The sequence below is a fragment of the Mizuhopecten yessoensis genome, unplaced genomic scaffold (genome assembly GCF_002113885.1).
Source record: "Mizuhopecten yessoensis strain PY_sf001 unplaced genomic scaffold, ASM211388v2 scaffold10621, whole genome shotgun sequence".
Lineage (NCBI taxonomy): Eukaryota > Metazoa > Mollusca > Bivalvia > Pectinida > Pectinidae > Mizuhopecten > Mizuhopecten yessoensis.
This window is the reverse complement of record NW_018408638.1, coordinates 1,398,443-1,420,751: the sequence shown is the minus strand read 5'-3', so window position 1 is coordinate 1,420,751 and position 22,309 is coordinate 1,398,443. Positions and strand designations below refer to the sequence as shown.

The following is a 22,309-nucleotide window of genomic DNA, read 5'->3' as shown; positions in this document are numbered from 1 at the left end:
GTGATGAAGTCTTCATCTCAGATATCTACATAGCAATCTTGATCAGATCTGACCCTTGACCTTGATCAGATATGACCAATCTCGGTAGGATAGTTATCGTATTTTTGTATCAACACAGGGATACATTCTTAACAAAATGGTATACCATTATACAAAGTTATTGAACACTGAGAAAGATATCAATTCCCATGATATAGGGTATTACCCAGCTCTGTAACGGAACGTGGTTAAATGATTCATGTACATTTTATATCCTGAGTGGCCCTGTCTGCCCGTAATGTGTTGTGTTGGCAGCCATCTTTTATCTATGTCTGTAATCGGAACAATTCATGATGTAAAACTTGATTATGAACAAGAAGTTATTTATTTTATGTGAGGTGATCTCTGATCTGCACAAGTGTCTGTCATAATGCATGTTTTAGGATACAAGATACTCGGTAGGAGTTATTGACAGTTGTCATGGTAATTGATTGTGTACACGGAAGGAAAAAACACAGATTTCTGGATAAATGTATATTGAGATGTTTTTATGTAAGATAGATAAGTATGCCCTATAGTTCTTCCTGTTTGGTCTGAAGGATTATCTGATGGTAGAAAAACTAAACTTGGTTGACCTGTAAAAAATGTAGCTGTTTAATTAAGGTAAAACACAAATCAAGTTTCGGCAAAATAATGGATTTGTCCATTAAGATGATAATTGAATTAATTGCTTTCTTCAATTTGATTATAGATGCAATCATTTTACAGAACAACTACCTCCTTCATAATCATAACATAATCAAATTTTGAGCTGTTTTAAAATCTCATCTCAATGAAGATTCTGCAGGAGGAGATTAATAACGAACTATTTTGACAGAAAGGCTGACTAAAAATGATAGAAATAGACACTTGTCATGAATAGAATAGATGTGGTCGGTAGTATACAGCTACCTTGATAGTTATATTTTACAGTTGTGAGTAGCATAAAGAACCAATATAACTGCTGATATTTCTTAATAATTTGAATAATTTGTTTTTAGTTAAACCACAAAATGGAAGCAAACTCTAAGTATAGCTCTGAAACAATCTTTTTCTAGATGTTTTATTCATAAAGTGTTGTCTTTTTGAGTGACAGTTTCAGATAAAAAAAATCCAGAATTCTTCCAGCAACCAACACAATAATGGGTATGTTGGTATAATCATCAAGGTAGCTGTGTACTACCGGACACATAACACATTTCAAATATGTCCCTTTTATCTAGATATATATATATATATACAGCTGCTCTGATAACTTCTTCAATCTTTGATATTTTTACTTTCAGACGGAATTATCACAAACATTACAAGCACTGTCAGAACGAGCCAAAGTTGGAACAGAGTTCATACAGAGTATCCGGGGGATGTCAGAAAAAGTCCATGTAAGTTGTGCATATTACGTGTGAAAGTATATGTATATATGTAAATCAACTGCAAGTAAAAAGAAAAATATTTTGCATACTTCTGATTGGCATGAAGTATCAAAATATTTGCCAAAAGTTTACACGAAAATGAATTAAAAGAAAGGATCAATTTCATTCTGATGGTCGTCCATTTTTTGTTACCATAATTAAATTTCATCAGAATATATATGATACCCTGAAAGTTGCATTACAATGATCAAAGGTAAAACATGCAGGTTTTAGAAAGTTGCCGTAGCATCAGGGAGATATATATATATATACACAGTACATATATTTTCCATATTTAACTGAAGTTAAAAGTATATCGACAAAATCACTATTGACCCTGCAACTGATCTTCATGTAAAATTGCCATATAAAGTTAATGTCGGGTGGACAAATCAGTGGACTGAAGAATGGTGACAGGTTTCCTGTTACAGTCAAACCCTGTCACCCAGTACAATCAGAGTCCCACAGAGTCTTTGTCATGGAGACTCTTTGTGTGAAAGTGTTTTAGACCTAGCGTGACTCGTTGGGCCTGTGACACTTTATACTGGTCTATACTGCTCCAGAGGTTTGAATTAAAAATAGAATTTTTTGACACAATGTGTTAAACCAATTCTTTATTGAAATATATTTCTCATCTTTATTTTTCTTCACAAAATTACAAAATTGATAAGAAACAGGAAATGACCTACAGGGGATTGATAAAGAAATATTTGATTTGCTGGCAGCACACAATCAAATCTAAGTAAATTAAATAAATGTTTTCATGAATAATACTGCACAACAGGTGAAATTGGCTGGTATTCCTTTGTCACCAGTTGGATTGACTGACTGGTGATCAATGAAGAAAGCCGTTGAATAGGTCCCTGGTCCTCTGGCTCTATTGTACATGTGGCATTGTCATGTTAATTCTTCGATACATATAAATATTAGAAAATTTCAATTCAAGTTCACGAGCGGTATTTATAATAAAACATTCATTGATGACATGAAAGGCGGACAGGAGGTGAATTTGTAGGTCAAGTTTTGCAGTTTAATAGACAGGAAATGACATTAAAATACAGGTTTACAGCTGTCTAACAGTGATCATTCTATTACTTTTTTATATATTGACTAGTGTTTATCAGTAAATAAATGATTCAGCTAAAAGGACAGGGTATTTGGTCCAGTGTGAATTAAGCTTTCAGCTAAATGTTTATTAGAAATAAAGGGCTTGCAAACACATTCAGCATGTAGCTACATGTACATGCTACTAGAATGAGTGAACACAACAAAGGGCCACATTCGTTATCGCAATCCTGTTGAAACAGTTCAACCGGATGGACCAGAGTTGTTCGCTTATGAATAAAGGTCGGACCCAGTAATCTGATTCTGCTTTCAGGCGAGCCTTGACAAAGCCTTACAAGGCCTGCATAAACATATGCAGGTCTGACAGGATTTATACCCGAAAATGTTACATTTAAAAACAAAGTGGTTGAACCTGATACGCGAAAGGGCCGGGTTAAGGTGTCTAGAGGAGACTGATCAAAGTGATCATGATGTGTCAGTCACATGTTTGCCACAGATCTTGTACTGAATCGAAGTATACATATGACAGCTGATGTATACGATACATGCATGTGCTGTACTATGTGAGCCTGTCCAGATGTGTACAGAACTGATCATCTGAGCTGGTCACCTTTAGTTGTGGCTATTGTTGGGTACATTGCCAGGTGTACGGGTATCAGAGAGCGGTCACCCTGTAATTATAACGGACAACATTGAAGATTAATGACAAGCTTCCCTGTAAGACCAGTTAATGGCTTCTTCTTGATTGTTCATTAAGTAAAAAAGACAAGACATTACCTGAATAATGATTCCTGGTCATGCCATGAGAATCAATAGCCGCTATAGGTTATCAAGGATAACAAGTAACTGTGGCATGTCAGAAGTATTGGCAAGCACGGATTATTATCCCTTTGTCAATAGACCCGTAAAAATATGTTTATTAGAAATAGTCACGGAAAACAAAACTCCACAGTTCATAAATTCCATAATTCCTAAGGCTTTTGCAAAATTATAAGTAACATTTATAATGCACATAAAATTTATACATTATTTATAAACCAACAGGATGGTTTTTAATAATTTTACATAAAAATCGATGATATAAGGGAATAATTGCAAGGTATTCAGTATAGGATAATGAAAAGCTCACTAAAACATTTATTAAAATTTGGAAAATAGGAATTAATGATCCCATAGATCTGTGCACAGATATCTGTGGCAGTCTATAAAGTCTGGTAGTGATGATCACATATATCTGTGGCAGTCTCTAAAGTCTGATAATGATGATCACAGATATCTGTGGCAGTCTATAAAGTCTGGTAGTGATGATCACAGATATCTATGGCAGTCTCTAAAGTCTGGTAGTGATGATCACATATATCTGTGGCAGTCTATAAAGTCTGGTAATGATGATCTCAGATAGCTGTGTCAGTCTCTAAAGTCTGGTAGTGATGATCACATATATCTGTGGCAGTCTACAAAGTCTGGTAGTGATGATCACAGATATCTGTGGCAGTCTCTAAAGTTTGGTAGTGATGATCACATATATCTGTGGCAGTCTACAAAGTCTGGTAGTGATGATCATAAAGATATGTGGCAGTCTCTAAAGTCTAGTGGTGATGATCACAGATATCTGTGGCAGTCTATAAAGTCTGGTAGTGATGATCACAGATATCTGTTGCAGTCTCAAAAGTCTGGTTATGAGGATCACAAAGATCTGTGGCAGTCTCTAAAGTTTGGTAGTGATTATCACATATATCTGTGGCAGTCTCTAAAGTTTGGTAGTGCTGATCACATATATCTGTGGCAGTCTATAAAGTCTGGTAGTGATGATCATAAAGATATGTGGCAGTCTCTAAAGTCTATTGGTGATGATCACAGATATCTGTGGCAGTCTCAAAAGTCTGGTTATGAGGATCACAAAGATCTGTGGCAGTTTCTAAAGTCTGGTTATGATCATCACAAAAATCCGTTGCAGTCTCTGAAGTTTGGTAGTGATGATCACATATATCTGTGGCAGTCTCTAAAGTCTGGTAGTGATGATCACAGATATCTGTGGCAGTCTCTAAAGTCTCATAATAATGATCACAGAGATCTGTTGCATACAGCCTCTTAACTCTGGTAATGATGATCACAGATATGTGGGACAGTCTCTAAAGTCTGGTAGTGATGATTACAGAAATCTGGGACAGTCTCTAAAGTCTGGTAGTGATGATTACAGATATCTGGGACAGTCTCTAAAGTCTGGTAGTGATGATCACAGATATCTGGGACAGTCTCTAAAGTCTGATAATGATGATCACATGATGTTTACAAAAACTGCAAATAAATGTTCAGAGCACGTCAAAAAAGAATTGGTGTACTACATGTGTATCAAACACCTGACTGATGTTAAGTACACATACAGGTAGGTATTGTGGGATGGTGATGCGCCCGTCCCGTTCCTTTACCATGGACTGATAAAGGTTTATATTAGGATGTTGGTGCGTACAGGTGCGTGACACATTAATAACTAGTCCTGGCTGTCCCAACCCGAAACTCACGTGTCTGTTAGGGTCAATCATTGACTGATCAAGAAAATGAAGGTCTAAAACTTTATTAATTCCCAGGGAAACAATGATATGGGATACCATTGCAGGGTTCATTATTCTGTGACTCCTTGTGGTTTTTTACCTGGTTTATAGTTCTGGGTATGTAATAGTGAACTCTCTTTGTTGAGGCCTCAACCCTTTAATTTTATTGTAGATTGTAAGCACACTGATTATGCAGTATTTTAGTAACATGTATTCACAAATTATTTCTCAACTTTGGTTAAATGTTGATTAAGACATTGGAGAATGTGTACTACATGACAATATACTACTGACTGTTGAGTCTATATCTACCTAATGATGTATTCAACAGCCACAAGTTGAGAGACTACTCAGACTTTTTATAGCCTCATTCCATTAAATCATGAATTTTGTGGAAATCATTTAAATTCATTATGCAATATAATAAAGATATCGTAAGAGTTCCATACCATACATTTTAATTAAGAAATAATTCCTGTTTTTGTTAAGAAAACTCCCAGGGGAGATTCACAGGAAACAGTTATGATTATAAAGAGAGTCTTTGCTGTTATCTGTACATGCATGTGTCTTTGTATAACTATTAATCCTGATGTGATATTTAACACAGGACAAACTATCTTAATCCGAGGGCCTTGATAACGACTATACAGGCTGCAGAACACCATCACTTCATCTCCTTTCACCAGTTTCATCTTCAATTATTGTATATGTATGTTGTTCAACCCTTGCTAAGTATATCTTTAGTCCCATTTTGATCAATTTTGTTAATATTTTAGAAGAAAAAGTACCAAGATAAAAGAAAATCTGTGTTTCCATTTACAGGGTAACTCAGTGGACTTCGAGGCTGTAGTGGTGGCACAGTGTGACGCTCTGATCGAGGCCATAAAGCACCGCAAGCAGGAGCTCATCGAAAGTGTGGCCCAGGAGAAGGATCTGAAGACCCGCGTACTCAAGGACCAAGTGTCTCACTGTACCAGCCTGCTACAGCGCACAACTGGACTACTGCATTTCTGTATAGAGGTCCTCAAGGAGAGCGATGCCGCCTCATTCCTTCAGGTACGTGGTCATCTCTCTTCTGTAGTGGTTAATCCGACATATCCACCGTATCTCTGAAACATTACCTCATTCCTACAGGTATGTGGTCATCTCTCTTCTGTAGTGGTTACTCCGACATATCCACTTTATCTCTGAAACATTACCTCATTCCTACAGGTACGTTGTCTTCTCTCTTCTGTAGTGGTTAATCCGACATATCCTCCGTATCTCTGAAACATTACCTCATTCCTACAGGTATGTGGTCATCTCTCTTCTGTAGTGGTTACTCCGACATATCCACCGTATCTCTAATACATTACCTCATTCCTACAGGTATGTGGTCATTTCTCTTCTGTAGTGGTCACTCTGACATATCCACCGTATCTCTGAAACATTACCTCATTCCTACAGGTATGTGGTTAAATTCTCTTCTGTAGTGGTTACTCCGACATATCTACCGTATCTCTGAAACATTACCTCATTCCTACAGGTATGTGGTCATCTCTCTTCTGTAGTGGTTACTCCGACATATCTACCGTATCTCTGAAAAATTACCTCATTCCTACAAGTATGTGGTCATCTCTCTTCTGTAGTGGTTACTCCGACATATCCACCGTATCTCTAATACATTACCTCATTCCTACAGGTATGTGGTCATTTCTCTTCTGTAGTGGTCACTCTGACATATCCACCGTATTTCTGAAACATTACCTCATTCCTACAGGTACGTGGTCATCTCTCTTCTGTAGTGGTTACTGCGACATATCTACCATATCTCTGAAACATTACCTCATTCCTACAGGTATGTGGTCATCTCTCTTCTGTAGTGGTTACTTCGACATATCCACCGTATCTCTGAAACATTACCTCATTCCTACAGGTACATGGTCATCTCTCTTCTATAGTGGTTACTCTGACATATCCACCATATCTCTGAAACATTACCTCATTCCTACAGGTACGTTGTCTTCCCTCTTCTGTAGTGGTTACTCTGGCATATCCACCGTATCTCTGAAACATTTCCTCATTCCTACAGGTATGTGGTCATCTCTCTTCTGTAGTGGTTACTCTGACATATCCACCGTATCTCTGAAACATTACCTCATTCCTACAGGTACATGGTCATCTCTCTTCTATAGTGGTCACTCTGACATATCCACCGTATCTCTGAAACATTACCTCATTCCTACAGGTACGTTGTCTTCCCTCTTCTGTAGTGGTTACTCTGGCATATCCACCGTATCTCTGAAACATTACCTCATTCCTACAGGTACGTTGTCTTCCCTCTTCTGTAGTGGTTACTCCGGCATATCCACCGTATCTCTGAAACATTACCTCATTCCTACAGGTACGTGGTCTTCCCTCTTCTGTAGTGGTTACTCCCGAGATATCTACCTTATCTCTGAAACATTACCTCATTCCTACAGGTATGTGGTCTTCCCGTCTTCTGTAGTGGTTACTCCGACATATCCACCGTATCTCTGAAACATAATCTCAATCTTACAGGTACATAATATGTTAAAATCATTTGCATTGAAATAGGATTGTTAAGTTCTTTAAATGCATGAAATGATTGTTAAATCCATAAAACTAAAGTAAAATGCTACAGGGCTGTGTAGCAGGTATTACACATCGAGGTAGCATGGAGTCCCCTTACACACAGACACATATAGATATACACAGATTGTCTGATATAAATCAATTTTTGTTTGTTTGATGCGGATATTGAAATTTGTCTTCAAAGGGTTTATAGCTGAATATCTGTAATATTTAAAGTGTGTATATCAGCAGGGATTCTATTTTGTAGGATCAGCATTGTTGCTATAAGGTTGGACATTTGGTGGGATCAGCATTGTTGCTATAAGGTTGGACATTTGGTAGGATCAGCATTGTTGCTATAAGGTTGGACATTGGTGGGATCAGCATTGTTGCTATAAGGTTGGACATTTGGTGGGATCAGCATTGTTGCTATAAGGTTGGACATTTGGTGAAGTGTGAAATCCCTGCTGCCAGACGAATTTTTGTAAAACTGTTAGAACCATAATAGTGGAAAATCTAATCTCAACTAAATCTGAACATTTCGTACATTAAAGTTTGTGCACGTTTTAATGGTTGTTTTTAACATTTGTTTTACAAATGAATAATGCATTTGCCGTATAAATGTCAGATCTGTAGATAGTGCACTCTCACCCACATCATTTTCACTTCTGCTTTAAATTTTACAAGAATTAGAAAATGAGTGAAACACAGATGGATAATGGTTTAAATGGTGTTTAAAAGGCAGACTGGAAGTCTTCAAGGTTAGCTGATGGAAGCTATATCTAAACAGGAGCATTAGCCCGAGGACAGATTTAGATTAGCTGGCTACATTTGCTGCTGGGATTATCTAAGGTTTAACTAAGAGTAATGGTTTGTTGATGTAAGAGGAGCTGGCTGTCAGTGTACTGCTCATTCTGTTATCATCACCACCGGAAATAAATGAAAGTAAAGGAAGTCATTAGCTTCCAATCAAATGATAGCAAATCTAAAACTGACGTGGCTCAGAATTTCAATCCTTTCATTGTTGTGATTAAAGCAGCTTTAGTCTACAGATGCAATGATTCCTAATTTTGTTTGTTACAGATTTAACTTTGAAAAAAAGTGTTGACCTTTTGTGACCTTTTGAAAATGCTTGCTGAAAGACCTTTATTCTATTCTTGTTCAAATGCCCGGTGGTCACCTTCAGTGGCGTCATACAAGGTCAGGCTAGTGTTGGCTGGGGACTGTGTACAGTGGGGATTGACTGGTACAGGTAGTGTGTACAAGGTCCCTCAATGGGCCATTTCCTCATCTTTGTGTAAATCTCTATAGAATGACTTTGACACCTTCCTAGATCGTTTATGATAACATTCCTACACTGGTCTCATACATGTACCTATACTGGATGTTGAGGACCACTGACATATCTGGATCTAGTTGGGTGATAGGAAATGTTTGATATATCCTTAATTATGTAGTGGATCACATAACCTTGATTATGGTCAATCTAAACTGATATAGGTTATACAGGATCCAAGGGGAGGGACTGTAAACTGGTCAGATATGATTGTGTGTTAACGTTATACATTAGGTCCGAGGGGAGGAACTGGACACTGGTCAGATATGATTGTGTGTTAACGTTATACAAGGTCCGAGGGGAGGAACTGGACCCTGGTCAGATATGATTGTGTGTGTTTAAGGATAATACACCACAATGTTTGCTCCCCTTACCATAATGTTAGTGTGAGGGATATAGCGTAAGATTGTGTGTGCTACTCTAAGGTACTATATGCATTTATGTTTGACTGACCAGCCCCCCTACGCCAGCTCCCTACCCATCCCCACCCCCACCATCCTAAATGTAAGTTTGAGGAAGGGGGACACAGGGTAACTGACGTGACAGCTGATTAGCTCTTTTAACAGGTAGATATTGCCTTTCATGGGCATGGTCAAACTATTCCACTGATACTCACAACCCCTCCCCATCCCTCCTGATGCCTGGACTCCTATTCATGATAGGAGTGCGAGAGCTGACCTTGTGAACCCAAACTGAACACTAAGCTGAGAATCATTGGAAACCCTACCCCAGTCCAGAGGGACATGCTGAATGGTGTTCCTCCTGTACGCTGCCTTTATCGGTATGGACAGTAGATCCCGTTACTGTTTTCATTGTGTCAGTGGCTGACTATAGAAATAGGATTGTGTTGGTGTCTGTCAGTTGTCATGGCATACCACTGCCTGATGAACATAAAAGGTTGTGTATTGGCTGTAACTGTGTTGGGGGCTAGTTTGTTAATTACTGTACAAGATCAATGAAACAGGCTTAGTTTAAAAGGACACTGTGGTAAACTGAACTGTCAGTTATTAAATGATCACCACAGGAGTTTAATTTATTGATAATCAAACTCTATACAGTATTACATTTTTATGTTTTTGGAATAAATTTGTAGTTGTGACATGTTTAGAATGTAGTTGTATTACTAGTCCACATAGAACCACAGAGAGACACATAGAGACACATAGGCAGACTAAATGTGCAGCACTCATTGCTGCAGTATTTTATTAAGAAACGGTTGTTATGACTACAATCCTAGCACCTTTGTCATTATGGTCATCGTGAAGTCCAGTGGATTTACCAATAATTCCCAGGATAACTACCTGCAGCATGAGCATGAAGTTATAATGACCACACATGTCATTAGGCAGGAGAGATCTTTTAATCGCCTATGTGTTTTGTGTGTATGGTTTAGATGGTGGGCTCCACACTAAAACAGGAGGGCCAATGTTAAAGCTCTAAACCACTTAGTACAGTGTATCATCATTGACAGATTGTTGCGGGAGCACTTTGTTCACCTACAAAGCATGAAATTGTCCTCTACTGGTAAAACCTGGTTGTCAGCATTAATGATGCTTGGGAATAGGAAATGTTTTCAGTTCCATTAAGTAATAGAAACATGCTGTGGGCAATCACTGTGTGTTCACTGCTGTTGGGTATGGCCTCACTACAGGAAGGATTTGTATGCAGATGACAAAGCTCACTATCAGCTGTGGTTGGAGCTCGGATCAACAATTGCTTTATTTTGTTTTTCCATTCACACCCTCAGTACAGTTTGCTTGACCATTTGTTTTCATGCTACAAATGACCACTTTAGAGCTATATATGCACTTAGTCCCATGACAGCGGTCATCTGGTGGCTAGCTGACACCAAACAACCATTCTGTGTGTACTGATTTGTTATGTCTGTTAGGGTTGACAGTAGGACTAGAGTGAGGATACTAATGGTCAAATCACTTATAAATATGTTCTCTGTGGCCGGAGAGCCTTTTAATGGTGATAGCATTCATCAATCATATGTTGGTTTGTTCTATTGCCTTCTACAATACACTGCTATCAATGGTCGTCTCTGATACCTCAATACACAGCTGTCAATGGTCAACTCTCAACATACTGGTATCTTCTTGGCTGTGGTCACCTATATAGCTACATGTATATCGTACCTCAACTTACAGCTATCAACCTGACAGTACCTCAACTTACAGCTATCAACCTGACAGTGGTCATCTATTGTACCTCAACATACAGGTATCTTTCTGACACTGGTCACCTATTGTACCGCAACATACTGGTATCTTCCTGGCTGTGGTCACCTATCGTACCTCATCTACCATACCTGATGTAAGCCATGGTCAAGATAGTCAATTTTATTGTTAGATGCCATATACAGTTATTTTTATGATAGAGGATCTCATTGTAAACAATGAGTTTCCTGTGGAGATTATTTACTGTTGTCTCAAATGAACAAGTATGGTTAGTATAAGTTTTCCTCTTCACAAAGTGGTGCTTTGCTTACTTTTTACAGGTATTTACCTGTAAGTGGGAAAGGATGGTGATTTTGTCATGTAAACTGCACAGATAGCTTCACAGAAGTGAAGATGACAGTTGACAGAGTAGCAGTGACTTACCTGCTGTATATTTATGTTAGGGTACATGTGGTTAAACTTTACTGTTATCTATTGCACACCATAAATTAAAGAGTCAAGTCATAACAGATGAATGGCTGTTTGATGGAGTATGTAGAGGGGGTCACCTTCGATGTAGCCTTGCTGCAGGTGAACTACTTCCAGGTGAGCTGACCAGGCCAGATAAAGTGATGTTGACCATTCACTTGAATGATGAATCATCATTACACAGGTGAGCCAGCTGTCCAGGTAAACTGGACTGGTCTGTGGTACATTGACAGCACTAGGGACACGGTGTGTATTTGTTTACATTGGGATGAGAATCCCCCAAAGTACACTTGCCTGTCATACAAGGTGGCCACAGTTAGACTCTGGCTCACTTTAAAAGCAGATGGCATTCACATTTATGTGTACACAGAAAACCTCTTCATCCTCAGATGAACAAAATAAACTGGGAAAATATTGGAAATGATGTGAAAAGTCTGTATTCTGTAATACAATAGGCTATTCATGGTGTCAGTCCTCCTGCTTATTTTGATAAGAACTTGTTTCTTATACACAAGTGCCGAGAAATTATACCATTGCTGAAGCCTGCAGGCTCCTGGTTTTTATGGTAGACATCTTGTTTGTATTCATAGCTTGATGTGTTTGGGAAAACAGGATCAAAATCATAGCAAATTGTGTTAGGATATGTACAATAAGGAGACAGAGAGGGGCCGGAGGATGGGGAGTTGTACATTTGTATATAGATTTGGAATAACATATTGTATTAGTGGCCCCACTTACGGTGTGAGCTACCACACTCGGCTCTGCTACCTATACATTACTGTCTAGGTTTACATTGATGTATACCTTGGTATTAGAACCAAACATCCCCCTGGGGTACTTTGTTCACATCAATGAATTAGCTATGAATTATTAAGATTTTAAGACCCCTGGAACAGCAGTGTGTGTGTGTGAGCTTTCTAGAGTTGCTCTGAAAGTCTGTAGTGGATTGTGGGTCTATTGGCTTCATTGGGCTACATTATACCCTGCTTTGTGACAACATTTGGTGGATGTGCTGTACCCTGTATGTAATCACAGGTCCGAGGATTACTGGAGACCAGACTTGTAGACACGCTGGCAGACTGAGTGGACAGCACATTAGCTCAGTGAGAGATCACTATTGACCAATGCTGCTGAGGGTAAAAATGACCATAATATACATCGTTGAAGAGTGTTCAATAAGATTAAACAAATAAAAATCCTTTGACTTTCCAAATGTGGATATATGGTACTAAATGTGTAGACTGGATTTGTTGAGAGGCCTTTAAATGTATCAAATATATCAGACATAATCTGATTTGTATAAAGTCCTTGTATATGTACATTACTTTTAATGGTCAACAAATGGCCCCATATTTCAGGCCAGGTTTATCTAGCTTTTATCCTCAGTTGAACTTGACCATTAAGATAAATTGGTCATGCATGAAAATTGTTGACATATTGATCCGAGGCATGACATACTGACCGACACCCTCACTTCCTCTGGCTAACACATCAGTTCCTTTCTCAATCTATAGCATTCAATTTAATTTTATCACACCTCCGAATTAGATGCACAGCACTGAGTCAGAAGAATCTGGCTGTATTGGGGACGTATATACCATGGGTCTTCCACCAAGTAAGATAATAGGTCCGACCAGGCGTACTGGCCTTGGGGTCCTGGACTGTTGTTTGTAAGCTAGCCAGAGGCCACTGTCCATGGACCCAGGACATACTGCCAACCCCTGAGTGGACCTCAGGCTACCTCTAAAGTGGTAAAGGTGTCTCCATTAGGAAGGTCCTTTTGTAGAAAGGTGTCATGATTTAAACATTTATAAAGGTTCTGTCAGGTGTATTAATGGGATACCAATTGTCCAATGATTCTTGTCTATCAAATTGGTGAGAAAATGTCTACTGTTCAAAGGACCTGCATGGTGGGAAATCCTTTGAATATGTGTTGAAAATTCCCACCTGACAAATAGCATGCTGGGGACCTTTCATACATCCATTTAGTATTGGGCCTTATCAGATGTAGGTACACAGACTTTTGCTCGGGGTTTAGTCCTCATAAGTAGTAGGTGAACGGACCTGAGATTAGGGGTTGTAAGTATGTACCACAGGGTTTGTTAAACATGTCCAGTGGTAAAGTTATATAACATGACACAAATTACTGATCTTACAGCTACACACTGACCTCCTCACTCCTGTTATCAGTGTCCCCACGCTTCAATTTCTTATATCAGGAAAATAAAACTAGCTTTACAAGGTACAATTTCAGTTATACCATGCCACACTGCAATATTGTATATAAGTTTAGAGAGTATTCATTTTTTTCACAGGTGTGTCATGATGAGTGTTAATTTAATTTGATAATCTGTCCTCAGAGATTCTAGATCAGCTGATACCTGCTGTATAAATATGATGAGGGTATCTGTATATGTGTATCTGCAGTATACTTTTTGTACAGACAATCTGTGGTTGTATACATCTCTGTACAGGCTATGATCAGGGTGTCTGTGACACGTACCTTTTACCTGACAGGTGACACTTAGGTTTGAAGGGTGTAGGTTTTGTTATTAGCACTTCAGCGCAGTGTGTATTGACTTTGTCAGATGTGTAAGTGACAAGGAACTGGAGACGCATACAGAGGATGGTCAGGACATGCACGGTGGATTGTCTATAGGTATAGATACATCTGTCTGTTCACGCTTCACTGACTCTAACATCACAGACAGTAAACCATTACAGGTGTCGATCTTTTTTAAGATTTCAGTTCCGTAGTATGAGGATGATATGACACTTTTTCTCTTCATCACGTCTGACTGATGTCTAATGACAGTAACAGCTATCCTCTAGCAGATCTAGTTCCCAAAAGATAAAATGTACAACATGCTGTGGCATTCATCAGGATTCATATGAATTAGATTGAGACAGATTGGCAACCAATTTACTTCCACCCTATACAGTCTGGGGGCATATAGGACCTGTTCATTTCAACCTAACCTCATGCAGTATACATGTAGGTGCAATTTGTTTGTTTAGGGTTTTATGTCCTTGCCTTATTCAGCTTTATAGTTTCATCACACTGAAATGGCATAACCTGGACACGGTAGTGTGAGTTATACCCAGTCCTTACCAACCCTTTGGCACGTATTAGGGACCTGGCACGTATATCGCTATCCTGTGTTGCGTATCAGGAACCTCTGTTACGTGTCGGGAACCCGTAAAGGGACCTCTGGTACGTATCGGGGACTTGGCTTGTATTGGGGACTTCTGGTACGTATTGGGGCCTTGCGTGTATCGGTAATTTCTGGAACGCATCGGAGACCAGGCGTATATCGGTAACCTCTGGTACGTATCGGGGACCTGGCGTATATCAAAAACCTCTAATACGTATTGGGGGCCTGACACATATCGGAAATCTCTGGTACGTGTCGGAGACCTGGCGTGTACCGGAAACCTCTGGTACGTATCGGGGACTTGGTGTGTATCGGAAACCTCTGGTACGTATTGGGGACCTGGTGTGTATTGGAAACCTCTGGTACGTATCGGGGACCTGGTGTGTATCGGAAATCTCTGGTAGGTATCGCCATCTTCAGCTTAACATAAGCAAAGGGTAGTAAGCACCAACTTAAACAGTTCCAGTTTCTCTCCATCAAACTCAAAACTCAAACATTTAACTCTGTACATTATGAGGGCAGGGAACCAATTTATTGTAGCCTTGTAGTCTATAGACAGATGACCTATGTAATAACCATATACAACTGAACATGGGAACAGAGGACCAATTCAGTTTGGCCTTATAGTATGGGGACAGATGATCGACCTATGTAATAACCATATACAACATGGGGACAGAGGACCAATTCAATTTGGCCTTGTAGTATGGGGACAGATGACCTATGTAATAACCATATACAACTGAACATGGGGACAGAGGACCAATTCAGTTTGGCCTTGTAGTATGGGGGCAGATGACCCATTCATTTGTAAATGGGGACATATATAGGACCAGTTAGAAAGAACCTTGTTGTCTGGTATCAATCAAAGTTACTAAAGTAACCTACCTCAGTCTGAGTAACCAGGGATGCTACTAGACATACCAACGTCCTTTTCCCACATGTGTTCACATTCTGCTCCAGGATTTGTCCCAGAGACAGATGTTTTGTCAAGGCCAGATCTGTCCGATCATTGAGAGGAGATTTAAGACTGACAGCCTCCATTAACAGTAGTGTGGTTATTTGGTCTAACTTATCATTATCATCTTCCCACACACCCCTCACACATTCATGTGTTAAATTTTACCGGTTTTCTGTCCAGAAATGTGGATAGCTGATCAGGGTTTGAGAAAACAATCTGGCTAGATGATCCCAGTTTTGCATTGATAGGCAGTTTTTAGATCAAATTAGTTGTGCCTATAAACCAGGGAATGTCAGTAGACACCAGACTTTAATTGTGTGTTGGGCTGTGCACAGATTCCACTGGATTGAACTCTATACACAGGGGGACAATCAGACCCACAAAGACTCATGTCACTCAGGGCACACAAAACTCCTCAGCTATTCTTGATTAATTGCCCTGGGGGAAGATTGTAGGAGATAAAATGTAGTTGTTGTGGATATATTCTTAAAGTTTACATATCATCGATTTACCACTGCAATAGTATGCACGTTGGAAAGGTAGACATTTTGGTGGAAAAGAAAAATAATCTAAAAAGAGTGTTATTACATAACCAAGTACTTGAGACTACACTGGCAGGCCAGATATTTGTATTGACTTAATTCCTTTTAAATTTATCAAATAAAGGATGTTTAAACTTGAATGTCTAGTTTTGGTCTGAAAAAGGTAAAATTAAGTTAGTAACACTTAAGTCTATTGCCAAAGTTTCTATTAGATTTGAGTCTCATTGCTGAGTAGTGTCTGCTCTGTGATTTCAGTCAGACAGTGCAAAGACAGACGATACTTTAATTCCTTGAAATTTATTTCAAATAAAAACAGGGAATGAAATAAAAGACATTAAACTGGCGATAAAATTGTTCTTGTGTTAAAGTGTCTGTGTTATACACGCTATCCACTATATGTTGAGGTCACAGTTATACTCCACTTTACACTAGGAATATGTGAGGGTCACACAGTAAATCTCTTGTTACTGTTTACAGAAAATTAACACTGATCCTGATTCTTTTGTCGAATTTCGTTTGTTCTGATTCTTATTATAACGAAAATAGACACAGTACTTGTGAAGTTGAAGTGTGTATTTTTAAATTTAGTTCAAAGTTTGTGTAAAATCTGATGGATTTTATGTGTTTGATGATAATGTATTACCTTGAATTGGGTTAGGTGACCTTGTGTTTTAGACTGTATAATGTTCCTTAGTGTCTGACTGGTTATATTGCTGATCACTTAGCCTGCTATCTCCCCTACGCTATATTTCCCAAGCTAATACATTATACTGGGGTATCTTCTCACAAATCAGTTGATCACACTCTAACACCAAACTTAACAAGTACATTTAACCGATTTGTTTGACATTTTAGATTTTACTAACAGGCTGTTAAATGGACTGGATGATTGTCGTGGGACCATTAAAAAATACATTACATAGAATTACACAATGCTATGGAAAGTCCCCTCATAAATAGGGTAGTACATATACATAATGCCATCCTGTCACACAGTGCCACTATGTCCACACCTTGGACAAGGCCAGTAACATGTACACAATGCCATCCTGTCACACAGTGCAACTATGTTGACACCGTGGACAAGGCCAGTAACATGTACATAATGCCATCCTGTCACATAGTGCCACTATGTTCACACCGTGGACAAGGCCAGTAACATGTACACAATGCCATCCTGTCACACAGTGCCACTATGTCCACACCTTGGACAAGGCGAGTAACATGTACACAATGCCATCCTGTCACACAGTGCCACTATGTCCACACCTCAAACAAGACCATGTAACATGTACACAATGCCATCCTGTCACACAGTGCCACTATGTCCACACCGTGGACAAGGCCAGTAACATGTACATAATGCCATCCTGTCACACAGTGCCACTATGTTCACACCGTGGACAAGGCCAGTAACATGTACACAATGCCATCCTGTCACATAGTGCCCCTATGTCCACACCGTGAACAAGGCCAGTAACATGTACACAATGCAATCCTGTCACACAGTGCCACTATGTCATAGAATAAATAAGTAACCAGACACCTGGGAACAAAATAAAAAAAAATCAATGTTAAATGTCAAAGGTAGCTGTCCCGACTGTGGAGGACTATCCAGTACCACAGGACATACAACATATTGTCCTCTCCAGGGGCCGTATTGGTGAATCCTCTCCAGGGGCCGTATTGGTGAATCCTCTCCAGGGGCCGTATTGGTGAAACCGTTCTCTAACTCAAACCCATATTCTGCACTCAAACCAGATTCCTGGTTCTGGTTATAAATAAAAAAATATTCCATGATTTGGAAGAAATTGTGGAGAAACTGAAAGCTGATCATGAACACTGTTTGCCTTATATTATTAACTCGACTGTTTACCGTGTCACATGATTAGAGTACAGAATCTTCGCTTCAGCATGAAAATGGTTTCATGAATGTACTCCCAGATCTCCCTCCCCTATCCCCGAGTCTTGTTCATGACTTTGTGATTTTAAAGTCAACATATTGCGCTATAAGTTTTTGATATTTACCTTCAGAATAACTTGACATCTTGTTAACATCTTGGATCTCTTTTTAAGACTGACTACGATTGGTAAACTTGAAGTCTTTATCACTTAAGCCTAATTGGTGTTCACTGTTAGATGGGTTTGATGGTGTTGACGAGGTGACTGAAGTACATTAGCACCGACAGAGAAACAGGGGCGTATGTACAGTAGGCCTAACACAGCTTCAGTCAAGCCAGTTTTATTATAGTTTTATCGACTTTGCAGCATAGAAGCCTTTTAAAACTTCAAGAAATGTCAGGAAGAAAAACAAAGACAATACTGTAAAATTCTTAAAGTGCAGTTTGAATGCCTTTCTAAAAGTAATTTAAATATTTCTATTGTTCCTGCTGTTTCCACAGGCCTGGCACGGACAGTTCCAACCAAAGACAAAGCCCTCTAATGTTTAAAATGAAGCTGAACCCATAAGGATTACGATGTCAATGGCCATATGCCTCTAAGACAAGGTGCAGAATTTAGATTATTAAACTGGTTTCTGCTGGTAGTTTTGCAGTGTTAAACTGTCAGCGAATTTCTGTTGGTCTATATATTTACCTATATACTGTTAGTGATTTCTGACTTCTCTCATAGTAACATTTCCCTTGGTCAACTTTAATGTTTTACAGGGAAGAGGAAGGGAAGTATAAAAGGTAGAAGTAAGTAATTATATACTTACTTTTCTACTTACATAAAAAAAGGTCAATAACATTGACTTTCATTCAGGTTTTTGTAGCATGCTTCAATTGGAAAAGAACATGTTATATAATAGGTGTATGAATATTACCTTTGAAGCTAGCTAACTTTGCCAGCTATAAAGGGATAGGGATCGGCTCCTGCTGGGCATAAAAACAGGCCGAAGTAGAGAAGCAGTACGCTCCTGGTGTAATTGGATTATGTTGTGTCAATAACTGATAAAATTTCTCACAACTTCTGCTCAACTTTGTCTGTGGAGTTAATTAACTTAGACTGTAGTCAGTGGTCAGTATACCAAGGATGTTTATTCTAAAACTTGTAAAATATTGCACATGTGTGTGATTAACTACCCATAATTAGGTATAGATAGATTGTCTGAAGGGAGTCAAGTGTTACCACATGTTGTAATGAAGGATAGGGTACCTGCTGCAAGTGGCTGCTTAATTGGTGTCAAACAAGGCACGTCTGATTGGCAGGGGCATTTATTAGGTTAATGTGGGAAGTTTAATGCTGTTTAAATGAGGTATATTTATTGCCATCAATAGAAACAAAAAAAGGTTGGTAAATATCAAAAGTCTTTCATAAAGCTGTTCAATACCTATGATATTTACATAAAACTGAAGCATTCTCCATTTATACCAGTTAGACCGTGATACCTTTAACACTTGGGGCAGTGAACTTCTTTGTCTCGAGCATTAAAAGGCGGATTGATTCTTCTACTGATGAAATATTGGTTACCACAGATTGATGAGGTCAGTGGTCGCCAGCCTGGATCTGTGACTAACGAATGCGAGAAGCCATATTGTCTTATAACTAAGGTGACGACATATACCAATGGTCGTCACAGAACCTTGCTAGCAGCCCCGTTTGGTCAAGTGGTCATTTTGTCCCCATTGTTTCTGTTAACTTGAATCACAATATGGTATTATTGTATCCACTTACTTTGTAAACAATATTCCCAATTTATCAATGGATCATTGATCATGACTGTCCATCTTACCCGAGTAGTCACTTTATCAGTGGAACATTGATCATGACTGTCCATCTTACCCCAGTAGTCCTGGCAGCTCTGTGTGTATTAGTAGTAACCGGCTCTCATTTATCAGTTAAACCCAATTAATTATGACTTTTCCTTTCAAGTACATTATAGAAATATGATAGTTCAATATTTCACTTTTAAGTGACTCACAACTAACAAAGAATTGTTTATTGTTCTAACACAGTGAACCGTGAGGTAAAGGGGCCCTGATACAGTAATATACATGTACGTCAAGTACTAAATCTACCATACCTCCAAGGGTGTGCCTAGCACTACTATATTTCCAATAAAAGGTCCTATTTCATATCTTCAATCTAAATGGGGTTCAACTTGAGGTGAAAATATTTACAAAGTAGCTCGATACATTTTATAAAACATTTGAAAGTCTCCAGGAAAGAAGTGCTAAGTTTCAATGAGACTGGTCCTCTTATAACATTGGTATACATTTGAATGTTGTAATCATGACTGCATGGCCCACTTATAACATTGGTATATGTTGTAATCGTGACTGGTCCACTTAATAACATTGGTATATGTTGTAATCGTGACTGGTCCACTTATAACATTGGTATATGTTGTAATTGTGACTGGTCCACTTATAACATTGGTATATGTTGTAATCCTGACTGGTCCACTCATAGCGTTGGTATATGTTGTAATCGTGACTGGTCCACTTATAACATTGGTATGGGTTGTAATCGTGACTGCTGATCGATGTAAGTGTATTATATTAGGTATTATTTGTAGATGTTTATAAATGTGAATTATTTATTGCTTCTATCTTGGAAAATCTGCTCTGATTTTAAGTTGTATAATGCAATAAATAGGAAAGCTAAAGGTATGTATGATTGGTTAAGTGTATTGACAACTTCACAGACAATTTACGCCATAGGAGATAGATACGTGGCGCTAGACTACAATCTGGTAGGGGGGTTGATCCTAACTGATCGATCCGGTGGCTGTCTAAACCCTAGCTGATCAGGCAAGTGGAGATCAATTGATAAAACACAAATCAAAATGGGGAAGTGATACAGCGACCCGGGATCTAGTGTCCACTGATAAAAACAAAACAAGGAGTTTTATAGAGTGATGGGGAAACGGTTACCAATGCAATCGGGAATTCTGTCAAAGTTGTGTAGTTTATGTCGAGGATAAGTGTTTTGTCGACTGTGATAATATTGGTGTATAAACAGGAGTAAATGAGGAGATATACCCTCATTTAGGGGTAGATAGTGCTCATTTAACTGCTCCAGGCCACACTCAATTTGAAAATAATTCACCACTCTGTGATAAGATGGCAGTTTTGACTCTCTGTGAGGGTTTCCCTCACCAGGTGTAATGGTGGCATGGGCTGTATCAGTAGAACAGGAGGGTAATAGGTTAGGGAGGGACGGGGAGGGGCAACACATACTCCCTGGGGGTTCCATATAGGTATTTATAGGACTGGAATTTCATCCTGATATTTAGAACAGTACGTTATGTGTTCTGGATGGAGTGTTGGAGTATATATCGTGCTGTTTCTATCACAAACTGAAGTGTTACACATTGAAATGTACCGGTAATTTACAAAAATAAACCTTTTCATACTTAACTCCTCCATTTGAAAACACTGATGGGTTCTGTCATTAAACAGCCAAGTAGACACTTCTGGGAAAGGTTCTTACTCAATGTGATAAAAAGTTCTCAGACGTTATATATATAGTACTGGAAAACTTAACAGGTACCACGATTGATTTGAAATTTCATTTCATTATGTACCATGAACAGTACAGTGTGGCTGTACTGAAGGTAAAGAGCCCATATAATACGAGTTTTGAGCGTTCTTTGTTATAATATATCGTAAATACATGTGTACTGTACTTTTGTAGCCCTAAGTACAATGGTTAGTAGACAATAAGATAGAAACATCATAGCCGCGGCTAAACCACTTTACAATGAAAATGATCAAAGATCAACGTGTACATTTTTATAAAATAAAATGTCTTTACTGGTTTCCATAATCTGTAGAATCTGATCCTTTTATATTGTTGAACATGAATAAAATGTAACTGATTCCTTGTGTAATCTAGATTGGTGTACTGTGCAATGATTAGAGGCCAGTGCCACCTCTACACAGGACCCGAGTTGTACCATAACAGTGAGGTGCCTCATACTGGAGCCAATCGTAATGAGCATAACATTGGGCCTTATCACAAGATTTTGACATACAATCTCATATAGGCTAATTTGATACATAAATTATCAAGTAAGCAGACTCTACTGATAACCTCG

The 22,309-nt window shown here is 38.7% G+C and overlaps 1 protein-coding gene across 2 annotated transcripts in view; it reads left to right on the top strand.

Moving 5' to 3' along the window:
• LOC110461438 (E3 ubiquitin-protein ligase TRIM9-like) overlaps nucleotides 1–22,309 on the top strand; it is a 75,009-nt gene that overhangs the window by 10,611 nt on the left and 42,089 nt on the right. For both annotated transcript variants that reach the window (XM_021514884.1, XM_021514883.1), the window contains exons 2-3: nucleotides 1,305–1,400; nucleotides 5,870–6,103. In XM_021514884.1, the coding sequence (XP_021370559.1) occupies nucleotides 1,305–1,400; nucleotides 5,870–6,103 (330 nt within the window). The remainder of the gene's footprint in view (nucleotides 1–1,304; nucleotides 1,401–5,869; nucleotides 6,104–22,309) is intronic.